Raw genomic sequence first — 20516 nt, 5'->3', positions numbered from 1 at the left:
TTGATTAAATTGAAAAAAATTAGAAGCAATCAAACATGTAATGATATTAGTAGCAAGTATAATGCATTGTGTACCTTTTCTCCCTCAGATGCTATGCTGTGTACTTTACTTTCATTTTTTCTTTTAATTTTGTCAGCCATGTTGATGTTGACAAAAAAAATCAGTGGATCTAAAGAAGGGATAGAAAATTTTATTCAGGCCAAATATAGGCTTATACCCCACGAACAGCCTCTCAGAAATTTCTGAGAACTATTGTGCCCATTACAAGTCAAGGCACAGTTATGTAAGTTTTTTGAGATAGAGGGCTGTACATTAAATGATGTTATTATTGACAGTTTACACAGTCCAGATCTAAGCCTCCTCATGACCTCTTACAAAATCAAGAAGGAGGGTTTTCTTTTAAGGCATTACTTGTTGATCCTGGTAGAATGTTTCTCTTTGGTTGCGCAGGTATATCTGCTGATGAGGAGGGTTAGTCCATGCATAATGTGAATACACGGGGGCTTCCCTGGTGGCTCAGACAGTAAAGTGTCTGCCTGCAATGTGGGAGACCCAGGTTCGATCCCTGGGTTGGGAAAATCCCCTGGAGAAGGAAATGGCAACCCACTCCAGTACACTTGCCTGGAAAATCCCATGGACATAGGAGCCTTTTAGGCTATAGTCCATAGTCGCAAAGAGTTGGACACGGCTGAGTGACTTCACTTTTACTAATGTGAATACACAATGCACAGCGAGGAGAGAAAGGCCATAGGGCAGAGAAAATTTTTCTGTTTAAATTTTTCTTGTATTGCCAGAAAATGTGAATTTTTTTCACGAGTGGAAAAAGTTGTCTTAAAATTTCATTTTAGAGGCATGGACACAGAAGTACCACAGAAGTTAATAGTGGTGCTAAAGTTTCATGACTAGTGAGTAGCAGTTTGTTGATTCTAGGCTGCTTCCTTCTCTTTCTGAATCTCCTGTGACTCAGTGTAACAGCTCACCTGATGGGAGCTGTGATATGTGGACTAGACTCAAGCAGTGTTTTTAGAGCCTGTTAATTTAGTAAGCATATGTTTATTTTGTGCTTCCTGTTGGAGAGTGGAACCTTGGGAGGGGAAGAGAGGCTATAGAGTATACAGATTGTGATCCCTGGATAATAATTAAGGTTCATAAAAAAATAACCAAAAGGCCATTTGTTTTAAAGCAAAAATACATTGAAGCTACAGAAAGGCATAAACAAAAAAACCTCATCATGTAGGAATAATCATTGTTAATATTTTTTTGTTTATAGTCTTCCAGGCTTTCAAAAATGCAAATATTTACTAACAGTAGTAACTATAATACTAGAATTGGTCTTAGTGGCTTGTATCTTTTTCACTCATCAGGTTGCCATGTCATCTATATTGAATACCCTTCTGCTATGTCTGTTTGTTCTGTTGGCTTTGGGAAAGTCTGTCGTAAGGAAAAGGACTAACGTTTCCTTATTTAAAAACAATTTCTTATTGTTGACCATTTAGGTTTTAGATATTTTTACTACTATAAATATTAATTCTATTTCCAAAGAAGGGCAATGTGAAAGTATGTTCAAACTGCCATATGGTTGTGCTCATTTCACATGTTAGTAGTTATGCTCAAAATTCTTCAAGCTAGGCTTCAACAGTATGTGAACTGAGAACTTCCAGATGTACTAGCTGGGTTTAGAAAAGGCAGAGGAACCAGATAGCAAATTGCCAACATTGATCGAATCACAGAAAAAGCAAGGAAATCCACCCCCCATCCCGCAAATCTGCTTCTATTTCATTGACCATGAGAAAGCCTTTCTATGGATCACAACAAACTGGAAAACTCTTGAAGAGATGGGAATACCAGACCACCTTACCTGTCTCCTCAGAAACCTTTATGCAGAAGGTTATCAAGAACCTTTATCAAGAAGCAACAGTTGGGAACAGTGGACTGGTTCCAAATTCGGAAAGGAGTAACATCAAGGCTGTATATGTCACCCTGCTTATTTAACTTATATGCAGAGTACATCATGTGAAATGCCGGGCTGAATGAAGTGTTAAGCTGGAATCAAGATTGCCAGGAGAAATATCAACAACTTCAGATATGCATATAATACCACTTTAATGGCAGAATGTGAAGAGGAACTAAAGAGCCTCTTGATGAGGGTAAAAGAGCAGAGTGAAAAAGCTGGCTTGAAACTCAGCCTTCAAAAAACGAAGATCATGGCATCCAGTCGCATCACCTCAAGGCAAATAGATGGGAAAGGAGTGGAAGCAGTGACAGATTCTTTTCTTCTTGGATTCCAAAGTCACTACGAACAATGACTGCAGCCATGAAAGGAAAAGACACTTGCTCCTTGAAAGGAAAGCTATGACAAACCTAGACAGCATATTAAAAAGCAGAAACATCCCTTTGCTAACAAAGTTCTGTCTAGTCAAAGCTATGTACAGATATGAGAGTTGGATCATAAAGAAGGCTGAACACCAAAGTGATACTTGCGAATTGTGTTGGAGAAGAATCTGGAGAGTCCCTTGGACTGCAGGGAGATCAAGCTAGTCCTAAAGTAAATCAACCTTGAATATTAATTGGAAGCCCTGATGCTGAAATTGAAGCTCCAGTACTTCGGCCACCAGATGAGAAGAGGCAATTTATTGGAAAACATTCCCATGCTGGAAAAGATTGAAGGCACAAGGAGAAGGGAGTGGCAGAGGATGAAATGGTTGATGGCATCATCAACTCAACGGACATGAATTTGAACAAACTCTGGGAAATAGTGACGGACAGGGAAGCCTGGTATGCTGCAGTCCATGGGTTGGAAAGAGTCAGACATGACTTAGCAACTGAACAACAACATTACTATAAATAATTTTTAATTACATTCTTAAAGATTTTAAGTTATTGGTTGTAAGAATCTTAATTAGGAAAAAGATGGTAAAGATGGCAGAGTAGAAGGATGTGTGTTCATCTTCTGCAAGAACTCCAAAATTGCAACTCACTGCTGGACAGCCATTGACAGGAGACTGTTGGATCCCACCAAAAATAGATACCCCACATCCAAGGGCAAAGGAGAAGCTCCCAACAAGATGGTAGGAAGGGCAAAGTCGTGTTTAGAATCAAACTACATACCGGCCAGACATACTCGGAGGGCTCAAACAAAACTTTTTGCATACCAGGACCCAGGGACCCCACAGAGACAGCCAGACCTGCCTTTGATTGTTGGGAGCGTCTCCTGCAGAGGCATGGCTCAACAGTGGCCTGCCGTGGGGCCAGGGGCTCTGGCTGCAGCAGATCTAGGAGGTGTGGTATATAGCATAAGTCCTCTTGGAGGAGGTCGCCATTAGCCTCATCATAGAGCCACCGAGCAGACGAACCACAAACTGGAGAACAATTATACCAAAGAAGTTCTTGCACTGTTAAAAAAGTTCGAGGGCCCACAACAGATTTCCCAACCTGGGATTCCGGCAAAGGGACTAAGAACCCGAAAGAATTTGACTTTGGAGGCCAGGGGGATTTGATTACAGAACTTCCATAGGACTGGGAAAATAGGCTCTTGGAGAGGGCACAAACAAAACTTTGTGTACCAGGACCCAGGAGAAAGGAGCAGTGTCCCCACCAGAGACTGAGCCAGACTTGCCTGTAACAGTCCTGCCATGAGGTAAGGCACACTGAATACAACAGTCCTGGGAGCTGTAGCATACTGGCATAATTCCTTTTGAAGGAGGCTGCCATTACTGTCATTACGCATACCAGGCCAAACTACAGGGAAGGAACACAGCCCCACCCATCAACGGAAAAATGGATTAAGATTTACTGAGCATGGCCCCACCCATCAGAGCTAGAGAGCCAGCCTCTCCCATCAGGAAGCTTCCATCCAGGAAGCCTCTTATCCTTATCCATCAGAGGACAGACAGAATGAAAACCACAATTGCAGAAATCTGACCAAACTGATCACATGGATCAAAAACTTGTCTAACTTAATGAAACTAAGAGCCATGTGGTCTAGGGCCACTCAAGATGGATGGGTCATGGTGGAGAGTTCTGACAAACCATGGTCCACTGGAGAAGGGAATAGGAAACTACTTCAGTATTCTTGCCTTGAGAACCCCATGAACAGTATGAAAAGGCAACAAAATATGACAGTGAAAGATGAACTTCCCAGATCAGTACGTGTCCAATCTGCTACTGGAGAATAGTAGAGAAATAACTTCAGAAAGAATGACGAGATGGAGCCAAAGTGAAAACAACACCCAGTGGTGGATGTGACTGGTGATGGAAGTAAAGTTCGATGCTGTAAAGAACAATATTGAGTGGGAACCTGGAATGTTAGGTCCATGAATCAAGTTAGATTGGAAGAGGTCAAACAGGAGATGGCAAGAATGAACATGGACATTTTAGGAATCAGTGAAGTAAAATGGACCCGAATGGGCGAATTGAATTCAGATGACCAATATATCTACTACTGTGGCCAAGAATCTCTTAGAAGAAATGGAGTAGCCCTCATAGTCAACAAGAGTCTGAAATGCAATACTTGGGTGCAATCTCAAAAATGACAGACTGATCTCTGTTCCTTTCCAAGGCAACCCATTCAACATCACAGTAATCCAAGTGAATGACCTGACCTTACTGACCTACTGCTGAAGAAGCTGAAGTTGAACGGTTCTATGATGACCTACAAGACCTTCTAGAACTAACACCAAAAAAAGACGTCCTTTTCATCATACAGGATTAGAATGCAAAAGTAGGACCTCAAGAGATACCTGGAGTAACAGGTATGTTTGGCCTTGGAGTACAGAATGAAGCAGGGCAAAGGCTAACAGAGTTTTGCCAAGAGAACATAGTGGTCATAGCAAACACCCTCTTCCAACAACAGAAGAGAAGACTCTACACATGGACATCACCAGATGGTCGACACCGAAATCAGATTGATTATATTCTTTGCAGCCGAAGACGGAGAAGCTCTATACAGTCAGCAAAAACAAGACCGGGAGCTGACTGTGGCTCAGATCATGAACTCCTTATTCCAAATTCAGACTGAAATTGAAGAAAGTGGAGAAAACCACTAGACTATTCAGGTATGACCTAAATCAAATCCCTTATGACTATACAGTGGAAGTGACAAATAGACTGAAAGGATTAGATCTGATAGCCAGAGTCCCTGAAGAACTCTGGTTGGAGGTTTATAACCTTGTACAGGAGGCAGTGAACAAAGCCATCCCCAAGAAAAAGAAATGCAAAAAGGCAAAATGGTTGTCTGTGGAGGCCTTACAAATAGCTGAAGTGAAAGGCAAAGGAGAAAAGGAAAGATATACCCATCTGAATGGAGAGTTCCAAAGAAGAGCAAGGAGAGATAAGAAAGCCTGTCTAAGTGATCAGTGCAAAAAAATAGAGGAAAACAATAGAGTGGGAAAGACCAGAGATCTCTTCAAGAAAATTAGAGATACCAAGGGAACAGTTCATGCAAAGATGGGCACAATTAAGGACAGAAATGGTATGGACCTAACAGAAGCAGAAGATATTAAGAAGAGGTGGCAAGAATACATAGACGAACTATCCAAAAAAGATCTTAATGACCCAGATAATCATGATGGTGTGATCACTCACCTAGAGCCAGACATCCTGGAATGCGAAGTGAAGTGGACCTTAGGAAGCATCGCTAGGACAAAGCTAATGGAGGTGATGGAATGCCAGCTGAGCTATTTCAAATCCTAAGTGATGATCTGTTGAAGTATTACACTCAATATGCCAGCAAATTTGGAAAACTCAGCAGTGGCCACAGGACTGGAAAAGGTCACTTTTCATTCCCAAAGAAAGGCAATGCCAAAGAATGTTCAAACTCCCACCCAGTTGCACTCATCTCACACACTAGTAAAGTAATGCTCAAAATTCTCCAAGGTAGTCTTCAACAGTACATGAACCAAGAACTTTCAGATGTTCAATCTGTATTTAGAAAAGGCAGAGGAACCAGAGATGAAGTTGCCAACATTCGTTGGATCATAGAAAAAGCAAGATGTTCCAGGAAGACATCTACTTGTGCTTCATTCACTACCTAAAGCCTTTGTCTATGTGGATCACAACAAACTGGAAAATTCTTAAAGTGATAGGAATATCAGACCACTTTACCTGCATCCTGAGGAATCTGTTTTCAGGTCAAGAAACAGCAGTTAACAGGAAACAACAAAATTCTGTAAAGCAATTATCCTTCAATTCAAAAATGAAAAGAAGCAACAGTGAGATCCGACATGGAACAATAGACTGGTTCCAAGTTGGTAAAGGAGTACGTCAAAGCTGTATATTGTTACCCTGCTTATTTAACTTATATGCAGAGTACATCTTGAGAAATGCTGGGCTGGATGAAGCACAAGCTGAAATCAGTAATGCCAGGAGAAATATCAATAGCCTCAAAGATGCAGATGACACCACCCTTACGGAAGAAAGCAAAGAGGAACTAAAGAGCCTCTTGAAGAAAGTGCAAGAGGAGAGTGGAAAAGCTGGCTTAAAACTCAACATTCAGAAATTCAAGATCATGGCATCCAGTCCCATCAGTTCATGGCAAATAGATGGGAAACAATGGAAACGGTGACAGACTTTACTTTCTTGGACTCCAAAATCACTGCAAATGGTGACTGCAGCCATGAAATTGAAAGACACTTGGTCTTTGGAAGAAAAGCTGTGACAAACCTAGACAGCATATTAAAAAGCAGAGACATCCCTTTGCTGACAAAGGTCTGTCTAGTCAAAGCTATGGTTTTTCCAGTAGTCATGTATGGAGGTGAGATTTGGACCATAATGAAGGCTGAGTGCCGATGAATTGATCTTTTGAACTCCGGTGTTGGAGAAGACTCTTGGAGAGTCCCTTGGACTGCAAGGAGATCAAACCAGTCAATCCTAAAGGAAATCAGTCCTGAATATTCATTGGAAGTACTGATGCTGAAGCTGAAGCTCCAACAATTTGGCCACCTGATGCAAAGAACTGAGTTATTAGACAAGACCCTGATGCTGAGAAAAATTGAAGGCAGAAGGAGAATGGGCCAACAGAGGATGAGATGCTTGGATGACATCACCGACTCAATGGATACTATTTTGAACAAGCTCTGGAGTTGGTGATACATGGGCAAGCCAGTGTGCTGCAGTCCATGGTGTCACAAAGAGTTGGACATCACTGAGCAACTGAACTGAACTGATTAGGAAAAGTTTCAGTAGTAAAATTTGGTCAAAAGCACACACATTTTTAAGCTTTCCAACCCATATTGCCTTCTTACCTTAATTGTGGGTGGCACAGTTCTAGTCCAGCCACTTCTCAGGATAGAGCAGACTGTTGTGTTTAGACTTATTCTGGTGTTAGAAAATAAAGACCAGAAGGAAAGAAGTTGTATGCTTTTTCACAGTAAATTTGATTGCTAGAGGAATGCTTGGTATATAGTACATCCTCAGGAATATTGGTTGCATTTGACTGGCAAAAGATACCTCCTTCAGAGTTTTTTTAAAATAATAACTTTATTGAGTTCTACTTCACCTATGTAAAATTCAGTTTTTTAAAGTGATTTCTTTTTTTTTTTTGTATATTTGAAGAATTGTTCAACCATCGTCACCAATGTCTGATTTCCTCACTTACCTCACTCCAGAAAGAAACTTTGTACTCCTTAATCATTTCTGCCCATTCCCCACTCCTTGCAGCCATTGACTGCCACTAATCCACTTTATGTTGGTAAAGATTTCTCTGTTTTGGACATTTCATACAAGTGAATTTGCACAGTGTGTGGCTTTTTGTATTCTTTCCAGTTAACAGTGTTTTCAAAATTAGTGAGGTCCGGACATTCATATTGTACTTAATTTTTTTAAAATTGCTAAACAGTATTCTCTTGTATGGATATAGCACATTTTGGTTCCCTATTTATCAGCTGATGGACATTTAGATTGTTCCCTCTTTTAAGTTATTATGAATAATGCTGTTATGAATATTTCTGTGTAGGTTTTTTGTGGACAAATGTTTTTATTCCTTATGGGCATATGCCTTGGAGTAGAGTTGCTGAATTTTATGGTAACTCTGTGTGTGATGTTTCGAAGAACAGCCAGACTGTTTCCATAAGTGACTGTACCATTTTACATGCCCAGTAACATTGTATGTCAGTTCCAGTTTCTCTATATCCTTGCTAGTGCTTGCTGTTAATACTATTCATCTTTTTTGTTCTACTGTCCTGACAGATGTGAAATTCCCTGATGACTAATGATGTAGAATATTTTTTCATGTGCTCATTAGCTATTTGTGTATCTTCTTTGAAGATATGTCCATTCATTTTTTGCTTACTTTACAATTGTGTAATTTATCTTTTAATTTTTGAGTTGTAAGAATTCTTTCTCTATTTTTTAGGTCCCATGTCAGATACAGGACTTGTGGATATATCCTCTCATTCTGTGGTTTATTGCTTCATGTTTACAAAGCAGATAGTTTTGGCCTAGGTGATCACATTGGGTGTTGTGAGAGCCAGTAGCAGGAGTAAAGATTTTTAAGAACTTCACGGAGGCTGGAGAGCATTTGCACTGGCAGCCTGGACATTGGGTTTGTAGGACAAATTGTCTGTTTACAAACAGAACAGCTGAGCAGTGTGATTTTCAGTGGTTGGCTGTGATCCAGTGTCGCCACGTGCGTGAGTCAGCGTACAGCTAGGCTGTGGGATCCAGGCTCAGCCCATGGTGCCTCCACACCTGCTTCTAAGATGACTGGTAACCAATTTGTACTTCATGAATTACAGGATATTGAAGCCAAAAAAGAAGCACAGAAGGAAAAAGAAATTGATGAACAGGAAGCAAATGCCTCAACATTTCATAGAAGTAGGACTCCATTGGATAAAGATCTTATTAATACGGGAATCTATGAATCTTCTGGAAAACAGTGCTTGCCTCTGGTTCAGCTTATTCAACAACTTCTTAGGTAAATAGTATTAGATGTATTTTAATAGACTAATTGATTTTCATAATATAGATTGAATGCTGGGGACTCAAAAGTGTCTTCAGTTGTTGAGGAAATACTCCAAAAAGTACCTCGGAGAGACTTTAGAGCAGACTCTTAAATATAGGTGAAATGAGAGGTTAGAGTATATGAAGTAGAGATTCCAAAGGTTTTCACACAAGAGAAAATTGGAGTCTGTGATAAGTGTAGGATGAGATTCTTATTTTCATTAGTAAAAATCATCATGGTAACATTTTTTTTTATAGTTGGTTGTGTCATTGGCCATTCTGTCTATCATAGATTTATATGTGTTCATTTCTAAGACAACTTTTAAAAGCTGAAGTAAATAAAAGAATGGTGAGCATTATATCTGAAGGACTTATCAAGAGGAGGTAAGATTCAGTGAGAGTCACAATATGAACAGAGAGTAACATAGATAAGGGCTGAAGTAGTCACTCACTGTTTGCTGAAAAATGTCAGCCTGTGTCACGGTGCCCTTGAAAAAAAGCAAAAGAGCAGGGTGGTTTCTGAAAGGTCTTTGTTAGACAGTGAAAAATTATTGTTCTTTATGTAACACAACTCCACTCTGTAAACCTGGCTCCTGGTTTATTTTTTTATACAGAAAGGAAAGCGAGCCCTAAATCTAGAGCAGTGGTGGTTGTGCTTGTGTGGGTTGGCTCTCCTGCCAGTTCAGGCCATCTCTTCCCTTGGTGTGTAGAGACCTGTCCCTCTAGCCTGCCTGCACCTGTGCTTATTTAGTCTGTCAGTCATTTGCCACATTGATGCGATGAACATTTGAAGTGTGTCCACAGTGTAGCCAAGACACTGAGATTTTATTTTTTTATTGATTAAAATTCAAATTAAAAACTTAGACTTGATTCAACTGTTAGAAAACTTAGTTATGTTTGGAATAACTTCACCATATGAATTTACCTTTTCGTTTCTTCATTTTTATCAGCCTTAAGTGCAGATCAAGTATTTGCAATGAAAATTTAGTTATCTGAATTGAAATGTACAAAACATACAAAATATACAAATATTCAAAATATACAAAATACACAATGGCTTTTGAAGACTGTGTGTGAAAAAAACTAATATAAAACTCTCAGTGTTTTTTCTTACTGGGGTTACGTTGAAATGATAATATTTTAAATATATGGTAATAAATACATTATTAATACTGATTTTACATGTTCTTTTTATCTTTATGTATGTGACTGGTAACATTCTAAATTATACGTGTAAGTCCCTGGCAGGCATTTCCTGTTGCACCATGTTCTCTATACCATTCTCACATTGTCTCTGAACCTTCCTCTTTACTTTTGGTTCCTTTGGCATGCAGGCAGGAGTTGGCCCCACAGCAGGTTTATAATGAAGATGTACCTATTTGGAAAACACAAAACAAAAACTGAATCATGGAAGTAAATAGTACCTTAAAGTTTTTTGGAAAAGAGAAAAAGAAAAATGCATAAACAACTTTCTCACTAACAGAATGCCTGTGACCTCTGCTCTTTTCATAAGCATAATTTGCCTTTCCTCTTACAGAGATAGACTTTAACATTTATTTCCAACCTTAAGGTTTTGTGACTAAATGAGACTCATGTGTTGACTTGGCTGATGCAGTTGTTGAAAAATAATCTAAAGGTTTACAGTTTGGAGATTTTGGAGACATATGATGCGTTTTATTATTTGGAAAACAGGTTGGAGAAATTGTAGTTTGCCCAAAGTAAGCCATGAAACAGATTTCAGAGTAACTCGTATGCTGACAAAGAGCCACAGAGAACCATTTATATTTGGAAATAGAGAGCTGTGAAGATTTTTAAGTCAATGAACTCTGTCAGAATTATACACTTTTGACTATGGTTCTGAATTTTCTGTTAGGGAAATAAGTTAACATTTGTATTGTGTCCTGTTAATATATTTCGGTCCATCATGTATGGCATAAAAGCCAGATCCTAGACTGTTTCTTTTAGTGATATGGCTATCAGGGCAGGTTATCAGGTCATGGAGCAGGAAGACGAGGTGAACCGGAAACAAAGCCCTGAGCACCCACTTGCATTTTGTGTGGCTGGGATTGCTGAGCACAAGCCAAGGTTCCCTATTGCCTTTTCTTTGCAACCCTGTGTATGTTGATGTGTGTCTTCTGCTTCTATCCTCAGTCCACTGCTATAGGTAGAGTAGAGTGAGGACAGAATGAGTTCCTGGATTGAGCCCTGGGGGCAGGTATGATTGATGGAGGTTCTACTCAAACCTGCTATTATGTAAGAAATCAAAGAAGTGGAGCAGAATGCTTCTCTGTGGCCCGGTGTTGTTCAGAGGTTCTGAACTTTTTTGCTCAGTGACCATGCCAGACGCTCTTGGCTGGAATAGGGCTGGTGTGGTGGGGCTACATTGACAGAAGTTCCAAACCGGGCTCTGCTTTGGCTCTTTTCCTTCTCTAACTCACTTTCTCTTCCTGTTTTCAGGACCACAGGTCAGGCCTTGTCCACGTGGTGCTACAACTGTCCCTGAGTGATCGGGTCTTACCTGGTGTTCTCCTTGCCTTCTAATCTGCCTTCACACTAACTTGAGTTACCTTTCTTGGACACAAAAAGGATATCACTTTTCTTTCAAAACTTGCTGGCTGAGCATTGCAGAATTTATTCCCAGCAATCTGGCACTCTATCACCTACAGTGTCCACTATGTCCACTCCTCTTCTTTGTCTTGACCTCTGTGCGCTTGTTCCTTTGCATTCTGCTCATCGAACATTTACTGCTCTTCTAATTATACTTCTCTTTTACCTACTGATGGTTCATTACTCAGGTTGGATCCTGCAGTTGGAATCAGATCCTCTGCTCCTTTCCTCGTTGCTGTGTTCTTTAAGCACTTCTTACTGTGACATGTGTTTTTTGTACCCACTTTAGTCTTCCTTCCTGTACTTTCTGAGCTCTGGGTATCCCTCACATGGCCCACTCTGGTGTTTAATTGAGTAGGTCTGAAGATAGTGCTGCACTCAATATGCCAGCAAATATGGAAAACTCAGCAGTGGCCACAGGACTGGAAAAGGTCAGTTTTCATTCCAATCCCAAAGAAAGGCAATGCCAAGGAATGCTCAAACTACCACACAATTGCACTGATCTCACATGCTAGTAAAGTAATGCTCAAAATTCTCCAAGCCAGGCTTCAGCAATACATGAACCGTGAACTTCCAGATGTTCGAGCTGGTTTTAGAAAAGGCAGAGGAACCAGAGATCAAATTGCCAACATCCTCTGGATCATCGAAAAAGCAAGAGAGTTCCAGAAAAACATCTGTTTCTGTTTTATTGACTATGCCAAAGCCTTTGACTGTGTGGATCACAATAAACTGTGGAAAATTCTGAAAGAGATGGGAATACCAGACCATCTGACCTGCCTCTTGAGAAACCTGTATGCAGGTCAGGAAGTAACAGTTAGAACTGGACATGGAACAACAGACTGGTTCCAAATAGGAAAAGGAGTACGTCAAGGCTGTATATTGTCACCCTGCTTATTTAACTTATATGCAGAATACATCATGAGAAACGCTGTGGTGGAGGAAGCCCAAGCTGGAATCAAGATTGCTGGGAGAAATATCAATAACCTCAGATATGCAGATGACACCACCCTTATGGCAGAAAGTGAAGAAGAACTAAAGAGCCTCTTGATGAAAGTGAGAGAGGAGAGTGAATAAGTTGGCTTAAAGCTCAACATTCAGAAAACTAAGATCATGGCATCCGGTCCCATCACTTCTTGGCAGATAGATGGGAAACAATGTAAACAGTTTCAGACTTTATTTTTCTGGGCTCCAAAATCACTGCAGATGATGACTGCAGCCATGAAATGAAAAGACGCTTACTCCTTGGAAGGAAAGTTATGACCAACCTAGACAGCATATTAAAAAGCAGAGAAAAAAAAAAAAAAGCAGAGAAATGACTTTGCCAACAAAGGTCTGTCTCGTCGGACCTGGTCTGATTTTTCCCGTGATCATGTATGGATGTGAGAGTTGGACTGTGAAGAAAGCTGAGCACCAAAGAATTGGTGCTTTTGAACTGTGGTGTTGGAGAAGACTCTTGCGAGTCCCTTGGACTGCAAGGAGATCCAACCAGTCCATCCTAAAGGAGATCAGTCCTGGATGTTCATTGGTAGGACTGATGTTGAAGCTGAAACTCTAATACTTTGGCCACCTGATGCGAAGAGCTGACTCATTGGAAAAGCCCCTGATTCTGGGCGAGATTGAAGGCAGGAGGAGAAGGGGACGACAGAGGATGAGATGGTTAGATGGCATCATCGATTCGATGGACATGGGTTTGGGTAAACTCCGGGAGTTGGTGATGGACAGGGAGGCCTGGCGTGCTGCAGTTCATGGGGTTGCAAAGAGTCGGACACGACTGAGCGGCTGAAATGAACTGAACTGAACCGAAGGCAGACTTGTGAGGCAAATGCAGAAATGGGAGTGGATCTTATCTTTAAGAATAGTGTTGCATTTGTATTTGAATTGAAATGCGAGTGGATCTTGTCTTTAAGAATAGTGTCACATTTGTATTTGAAATGCAGCTTTGGATAAAAAATTATATAACAGTTACTTTTCCTTCCAAAGGTTTATAGAGGGGTTTTCTATTATTTTGGACTATTCCATGCAACTCCTTAGGAGCACATTTGTAAAGCAAAGGGTATCATCGTACCTTTTAGTGTCTTCTGTGCACCTCTGCTCAGTTTTGAACGAGGTATGCTTATTGCAGATACACCTGACACATTGGGGAAGGAAGCCAGCCGCAGGTCACGTGGTGTATGGTCTTTATTTCTGATTTTAATTTATGTTGTAATTTTTTTTACATCCCTTCCTCCTGTAAAGACAGACATAACTTGCTTAATTTTGCAATTCTCTTTCTCCTTCATAGAAATATTGCTTCTCAGACAGTAGCCAGATTGAAAGATGTTGCCCGTCGGATATCATCATGTCTAGACTTTGAGCAACATAGTTGTGAAAGATCTGCTTCATTGGATTTGTTGCTGCGTTTTCAGCGCTTACTTATCAGTAAACTCTATCCAGGAGAAAGTGTTGGTCAGACTTCAGAAATTTCTAGTAAGTTACTTAAAGTGTTAAAGTGTCTTGTATGTATTTTGACTTTTTTATTTTCGCTTTTTGCCATACCTATTCTGCATGGCCCACATGTGTAGTTCTTAGACTGTTAGATGTACCAATTTTGGAGGAATTTATTTTGCATCTACTTTTTTTTTTGGACAGATATTTCTGTTTTAGACTCATGAATATTTTTATTTCATTGTGTTAACATTTAAATTCCTTAGACATGAGAAATAGCATCCTTTATGTTCAGGTTAGTCTTATAGAAGGTCTATTAGACTTATTCCACATGTTAGTTATGGACTGTTAGAGACTGACATAATATGGGGACAGAATTGTGACCTAATATTTGTATGTCACCCTGGTAACCTAGATGGGTGTAGTAGGAGAAATGCATCATTGTTGGAGGAAGAGAATCTCAGTTACAGCTTTAGTTTATTAGCTGCTGGATATATGGGACAAAGTCTCCTGGGAATTGTTGATTCCTCGCCTTCCAGAGTTAGGATGAAACTTGAGGGTGCCTGTGAGAATTAGGATGATATATAAGAAAGAGCTCAGTTCTGTGTACAGTGTAGGGTAGAACACTTTGCACAAACTCCAAAGGAGTGGTTGGCTTTTTGTAGGATAGTTCTGTACCAGGGATGGAAGGGTCTGCTACTTTTGTTAGTGTTTTTATAGCTAGTATAGTCTAAAACAACTTGATTACTTCCTGAAAATAGTTAGGTACCGTAGAGAATGGAAAATTTCAGGTTGAAATCAGTGAACCATTTCAGTCTGAAAGAGGTGTCATAAACTCACAAGGACTAAAACGCTATTAAGAGCCACATAGCAGGAAAAGTTGAAGATTTTTTATAACATTGAAAACCACATAACTCTGTTCATTGAGAGTAATTTTCATGCTTTAAGATTTAGACTTGGAAAACCATGTATATTGGGTATAAGGTTTTAGAACTCTAAGTTATAACTTTGGTTTAGTGTTTTTAAACACTGTGTAGTTCAGTGTTTAAAAATTGGTATATCCAAACTCACTGTTTCTCAAATTATGTGCTGTAAAAGGAGCCAAGGACTAAGTAAGGGTTAACCACTCCTGTTTGGAAAAATTATTATAGGTAAAAGATGTAATAGATAAAGATAAAATAGTGAAACAATGAAGTTTATTTACAAAGTTAATTTTGATAGTGCAGATGAAATTCTCTAAATCTTCCCTCCAGGTCCTGAACTAATGGGGGTTGGTTCCTTGCTGAAGAAGTACACAGCCCTTTTGTGCACACACATTGGAGATATACTGCCTGTGGCAGCTAGCATTGCTTCCACTAGCTGGCGGCACTTTGCAGAGGTGGCCTGCATTGTGGAAGGGGACTTCACTGGTACTTACCTTGTTTCCTAAATGTGGCCATGTATTTATTTTTGGAGATTGATGTGATTTAAAATGTATCATTTTGTGATAAACTTGCATGCCTTTACCTCATATGTCTAGTCCTGTAGACTAGACGACATGTCTAGTACTGTAGACTAGTCTATATCTAGTCCTAGTCTTTCACCTTTTGCTTTTTTAGTTGCAATTCTAGAGTTAAGCAACCTGGTGTAAATAGAATTGGTGCTTTAGAGTCATACCACCATTATTAACACTTCAGTAATGCAGTAAACTGTAATTGTCTAATTTTATTTCAGCAACATAAGAATTAGTTGCCCTTTTAAGGACCTTAATACATTTCTATATTGCTTAATATTTTTTCAAGTTAATTCTATGACAGTAGATTATTATGATTGAGTGCTTTTTTTCTGATGATTAACTTAGTTGAAAATAGTTTTTCTGAATAAAAAACTCTAGTTACTCCTTTTGTGTTGAAACAGTGTTTTCAAAAAGTATTTTTATAACTCAAAGGGTTCTGTTTGATACCTATGTATGTTTCTTTCAAAATGAAAGATACAATAATCATGTAGAATATACTGAAGGACCAATGTTCCTTATCTTGTGATTTATCAGGATTTAAACATAGCCCAAGCTTGTAAAGTGATTTTATAAGATGAAGACTTTTGTTTTAAGTCTTATACCATTTTTTCTTTTTCTTTTTAAATGTAGGTATTCTCCTTCCAGAACTAGTAGTCTCTGTAGTGCTTCTACTCAGTAAAAATGCTGGTCTCATGCAGGAGGCTGGAGCTGTCCCTCTACTGGGTGGCTTGTTAGAACATCTGGATCGGTTCAACCACCTGGCACCAGGAAAGGAGAGGGATGACCTTGAAGAGTTAGCCTGGCCTGGCATCATGGGTATGGCATCTTCACTTAAGGACTTGCACTGGGGAAAGTTTTGTCCTAGTCTGCTCTTTCATTTGAAAGACTGATTTGACAAAGGAACAACAGTTATTGCCATTTTCACTGATAGTAGTGTGGAGAAGGAGGTGGCAACCCACTCCAGTATTCTTGCCTGGAGAGTCTCTTGGACAGAGGAGCCTGGCAGGCTGCGGTCCATGGGACCGCAGAGTCGGACACAACTGAAGCGACTGAGCACTTTCATGGTAGTGTAAGTGGAAAACAAAGATAATCCACGTCAGAATAGTTTGGGGTTATATTTAAGAAAAATTTTTCTGTTAGTAATGGTTGTTACATCCTGAATTGGATTATTTTAGAGCATTCTGGAAAATCCTTTCTTGGGAATTGTCTCCAGAAGATATAGTTGAAGTGGTTAGTTATGATCCCGCTTTGGAGGCAGATGTTGATATGGGAAGGCTTTCTTAAACTCACTGGCCTTATGTGATGTTAATGAGTTACGGAATTTCCATAGTCAGCTGGGCACTTCCCATCCTTACTGTCTCTAGTGCTTACCAAATTGGAATGAAACTTATCTTTTCAAAGTTTTGAACTTTGACACTTTTGAATCTAAGTCTAAGTATCATGACTTCCTGGACTTACAGAATTAATTGTGGTTTACCTTTCATTTTATAGGAAAGCTGAGGCAAAGTAGTCCTTTCTACCGTTGTAGACTGTCATTTTTATATGTGTTACTTAACACAAAAAGTAACAAGTGTCCTGAGGAAAATAAACCAGCCTTATGATATTGAACATTATTTTTTATTTCTTTATTATAGCTAATATTTTCAGCATCTGCTTTTTAAATGGTCATTTGTGATTTTTGTCTGTTTACTCTATATGATTGAGAGCTTATAACTTGATCAGCAGTTCAGACATAGTTATTATAAGACTTTTCTTTTATTGTGAAGTATAACATATACATAAAATTACCAAAAGCAACTCTGGGACTGATCACAGGGGAAACCATTTATTAAGCAGAACCTTGCCAAACACTGCCTCTGTCTTACTGAAAGATTTCTCTGGGCTTTTGTGCTTGCCGTTCCCCTACTTCTGTTGATCATTTTATCAGATAGGCATGTGACCCATAACAAATTAATTGCTTAAATGTTTTTTTGTCTGTTTCTTGGTGATTTGTAAGGCATGCTTTAGTACAGAATGCCAGATTTCCACAGTGATTGTACTGGTCTTCATCTCTACAAAGTATGGAAGTACTCACTGTTCCACCTCCATGCCTAGAGATCATATGCCATTTTTTTCCATAGGCATTTTGTCTGTAGGATCATTGTGTCAGCACTTTTGGGTGGAAGGGCTGTTGTAGTCCCTCCTCTGGAGTACCACCTTTGACTAAATCAGTGACTCTGCCTGTGTCTGCTTCTGAGTGTGAGCTTCCTGCCAGAACACACTATATTGCTGGCACCTTAGTGCACTGTGGAGTAGAAATGGTGATAATGGGCACTCTTGTCTTGTTCCTAGGAACAGAGGAAAAACTACCCAACGTTCACGTATGAAGTATGATATTTGTTGTAGTTTTTTCTTTGTAGATACTTTAAATATTAAGGATGTTTCCTTTAGTTTCTGAATGGACATTAAATTTCCTCAAATACTTTTTTCTGCATCTCTTGATGATTATACAGTTTTTTCTATTGATGTTGCAGATGGCAAATTGCATTCTTTTTTATGACTGAGTGGTAGTTTATCGCATATTTGTGTGTGTATAGTGTGTGTATATATATATATCTCACATCTTCTTTGTATGTAACAGATGTAACATTCATACGTTAATGGATACTGGATTGTTCCCACCTTTTGGCTATTGTGATTAATGCTGCTGTGAATATGGGTGTGTAGAAGACTGAGCCCCTGCTTTCACTTCTTTTGGGTATATAGCCAAAAGTCAGTTCAGAATTCTTGCCTGGACAATTCCCTAGACAGAAGAGCTTGGCAGGCTGCAGTCCATGGGATCAAAGAGTCAGACACAACTGAGTGACTGAGCACCAATGCACTTGATAATTCCATTTTTAATTTCTTAAGGAATTGCCATTCTGTTTTCCACAGTAGCTGTGCCATTTGAAGTTCCCACAGGCAATGCACAAAGGAACAGTTCTGATTTTTCCACCTACTTGCCAACACTTGTTTGTTTTTTAAATAATAGCCATCCTACCTTGAGATTGTCATACTAAGTGAAGTAAGTCAGACAGACAGGAGAAATATCATATGACAGCCCATATATGTGAAATCTAAAAAGAAATGATACAAATGAACTTACTTATAAAACAGAGACTCATGGTCTTAGAGAACAAACTTAAGATTGCTGGGGGAAGGATGGGGAATGGGATAGTTAGGGAGTTTGGGATGAACATGTACACATTGCTATATTTAAAACGGGTAAACAACAAGGACCTATTGTATACCATGTGGAACTCTGTTCAATGTTATTTGGCAGCCTGGATGAGAGGGAAGTTTTGGGGAGAGTGGATATGTTTGGCTGAATCCCTTCACTGTTCATCTGAAACTATCACAGCATTGTTATTTGACTATACCCCAATACGAAATAAAAAGTTAAAAAAAAAATAGTAGCCATCCTATTAGGATCAAGTGGTATTACATTGTAGTTTTGATTTGGTTTCCCTAATGATTAGTGGTGGTGTGCATCTATTTATGAGCCTGTTGACCATGTACGTATCTTTGGAGAAATGTCTTTTCAAGTATTTTTTCTACTTTTAAATCAAGTTTCTTGTTGTCATTATTGAGTTGTAGAAGTTTATTACATATTCTGAGAATATATGACTTGCAAATATTTTCTCATTCTGTGGATTGCCTTTTCATTTTGTTGATAGTGTCCTTTGATTTATTTTTTTTTAATGAAGGTTGTCTGTGCTTTTGGAGTCTTGTCTAAAAAAATGATTGACAGATCAGTGTTATGAAGCTTTCCTCCTATGTTTTTTTCTAAGAGTTTTATTTATAGTTTTAGCTCTTATGTTTAGGTTTTTAATCTATTTTGAGTCAGTTTTTGTGGATGGTGAAAGGTACAGGTCCAACTTGATTAATTTGCATTTGAATATTCAGTTTTTGCAGCACCATTTGTTGAAAAGACTGTCCTTTCCCCATTGAATGGTCTTGCCATTCTTCTTAAAAAAAAAATCATTTGCCTATATATCGTGAAGATTTATTTCTGGGTTCTTTATTCTGTTCTATTGCTCTAAATGTCATTGTGCTGGTACTATACTGTTCTTTACATTTTTTTTTCCTTAGGGTTTAATCTGAAATTTTTCTAACTTTTTGATAAATTATGCTAGTTAGCATAGTGATATTTTTATAATTTTCATTATGAAAATGTTTCAACAGATAAAAGTAGAGAAAACAATATAAAGAATTGTACAATCAAGTATTTACATTCCCAAGGACTTCCCAGGCAGTCCAGTGATTAGGACTCCAAGCTTCCACTTCAGGGGGCACAGATTCAATCCCTAGTCAGAAACTAAGATCCTGGATGCTGCATGGCATGGCCAAAAAAACAAAAAAAGAATTACTCACATTCCCCAAGCTCTCCTATGCTTTTTATCTGATTGATGGTATTATTTTAAAGCAAATTTCTGTCTTTAAAGATTTTTACACACTTTACCTGTTAACGATAAAAACTTTTTTGGGAGAATGAAACCACAATCTCATTGTTCTGTCTAAGATGAACAGATTCATTACTCTTTTTATTAGTGGTTATGTTGAGTCAGGATGTAGACAAGTCCTCTGTAGTCAAGGTCATATATACTTCTTGTTTTTCTACCCAACTGCATATATCCAGGCTCTTCTCCCTCGCTTTGGTTGTACTGTTTATTATTTTTTTTGTTTTTTAAAGAAGTAGGCTGTTTTGTTCTGGAGAATTTCACATTTTCTGAATTTGGTTTATTGGATTCTCTCCTTCAAGTCGTAATGTCTTTTGTCAGTTATATTTTCTGTGAACTGCTGATAGGTCTGATGAGATTTGGTTTCAGTTTTGTCCGGTTGGAGTGTTTCTGAGGTCATGCTGTGCGCTTTCTGTTTCACCCATAATGCTGTCTGGCTCCACCTTCAGTTCTGTCTCATGGACCAGGGAGTTCATATATAGTGTGTCTGCGATACAATCCTCTAGCACCCTTGCCCTCAGCTGGTAGCACGAGGCATAATTTGCCCAGGAAAGACATGCTCCTAGCTTGCTTTG

The 20516-nt window shown here is 39.0% G+C and overlaps 1 protein-coding gene across 2 annotated transcripts in view; it reads left to right on the top strand.

The window, feature by feature from the left end:
- The window catches only part of HERC2 (HECT and RLD domain containing E3 ubiquitin protein ligase 2), a 249136-nt gene that overhangs the window by 82862 nt on the left and 145758 nt on the right, over positions 1-20516 (top strand). For both annotated transcript variants that reach the window (XM_081583082.1, XM_081583083.1), the window contains 4 exons: positions 8733-8911; positions 13826-14010; positions 15222-15377; positions 16094-16279. In XM_081583082.1, coding sequence (XP_081439208.1) covers positions 8733-8911; positions 13826-14010; positions 15222-15377; positions 16094-16279 — 706 coding nt within the window. The remainder of the gene's footprint in view (positions 1-8732; positions 8912-13825; positions 14011-15221; positions 15378-16093; positions 16280-20516) is intronic.

The sequence above is a fragment of the Giraffa tippelskirchi genome, chromosome 3, assembly GCF_054371585.1.
Source record: "Giraffa tippelskirchi isolate mGirTip1 chromosome 3, T2T-mGirTip1v1.2.pri, whole genome shotgun sequence".
NCBI classification, from domain to species: Eukaryota; Metazoa; Chordata; class Mammalia; order Artiodactyla; family Giraffidae; genus Giraffa; species Giraffa tippelskirchi.
Note: the sequence above shows the minus strand (reverse complement) of the source record. Positions and strands in the feature narration are given on the sequence as shown.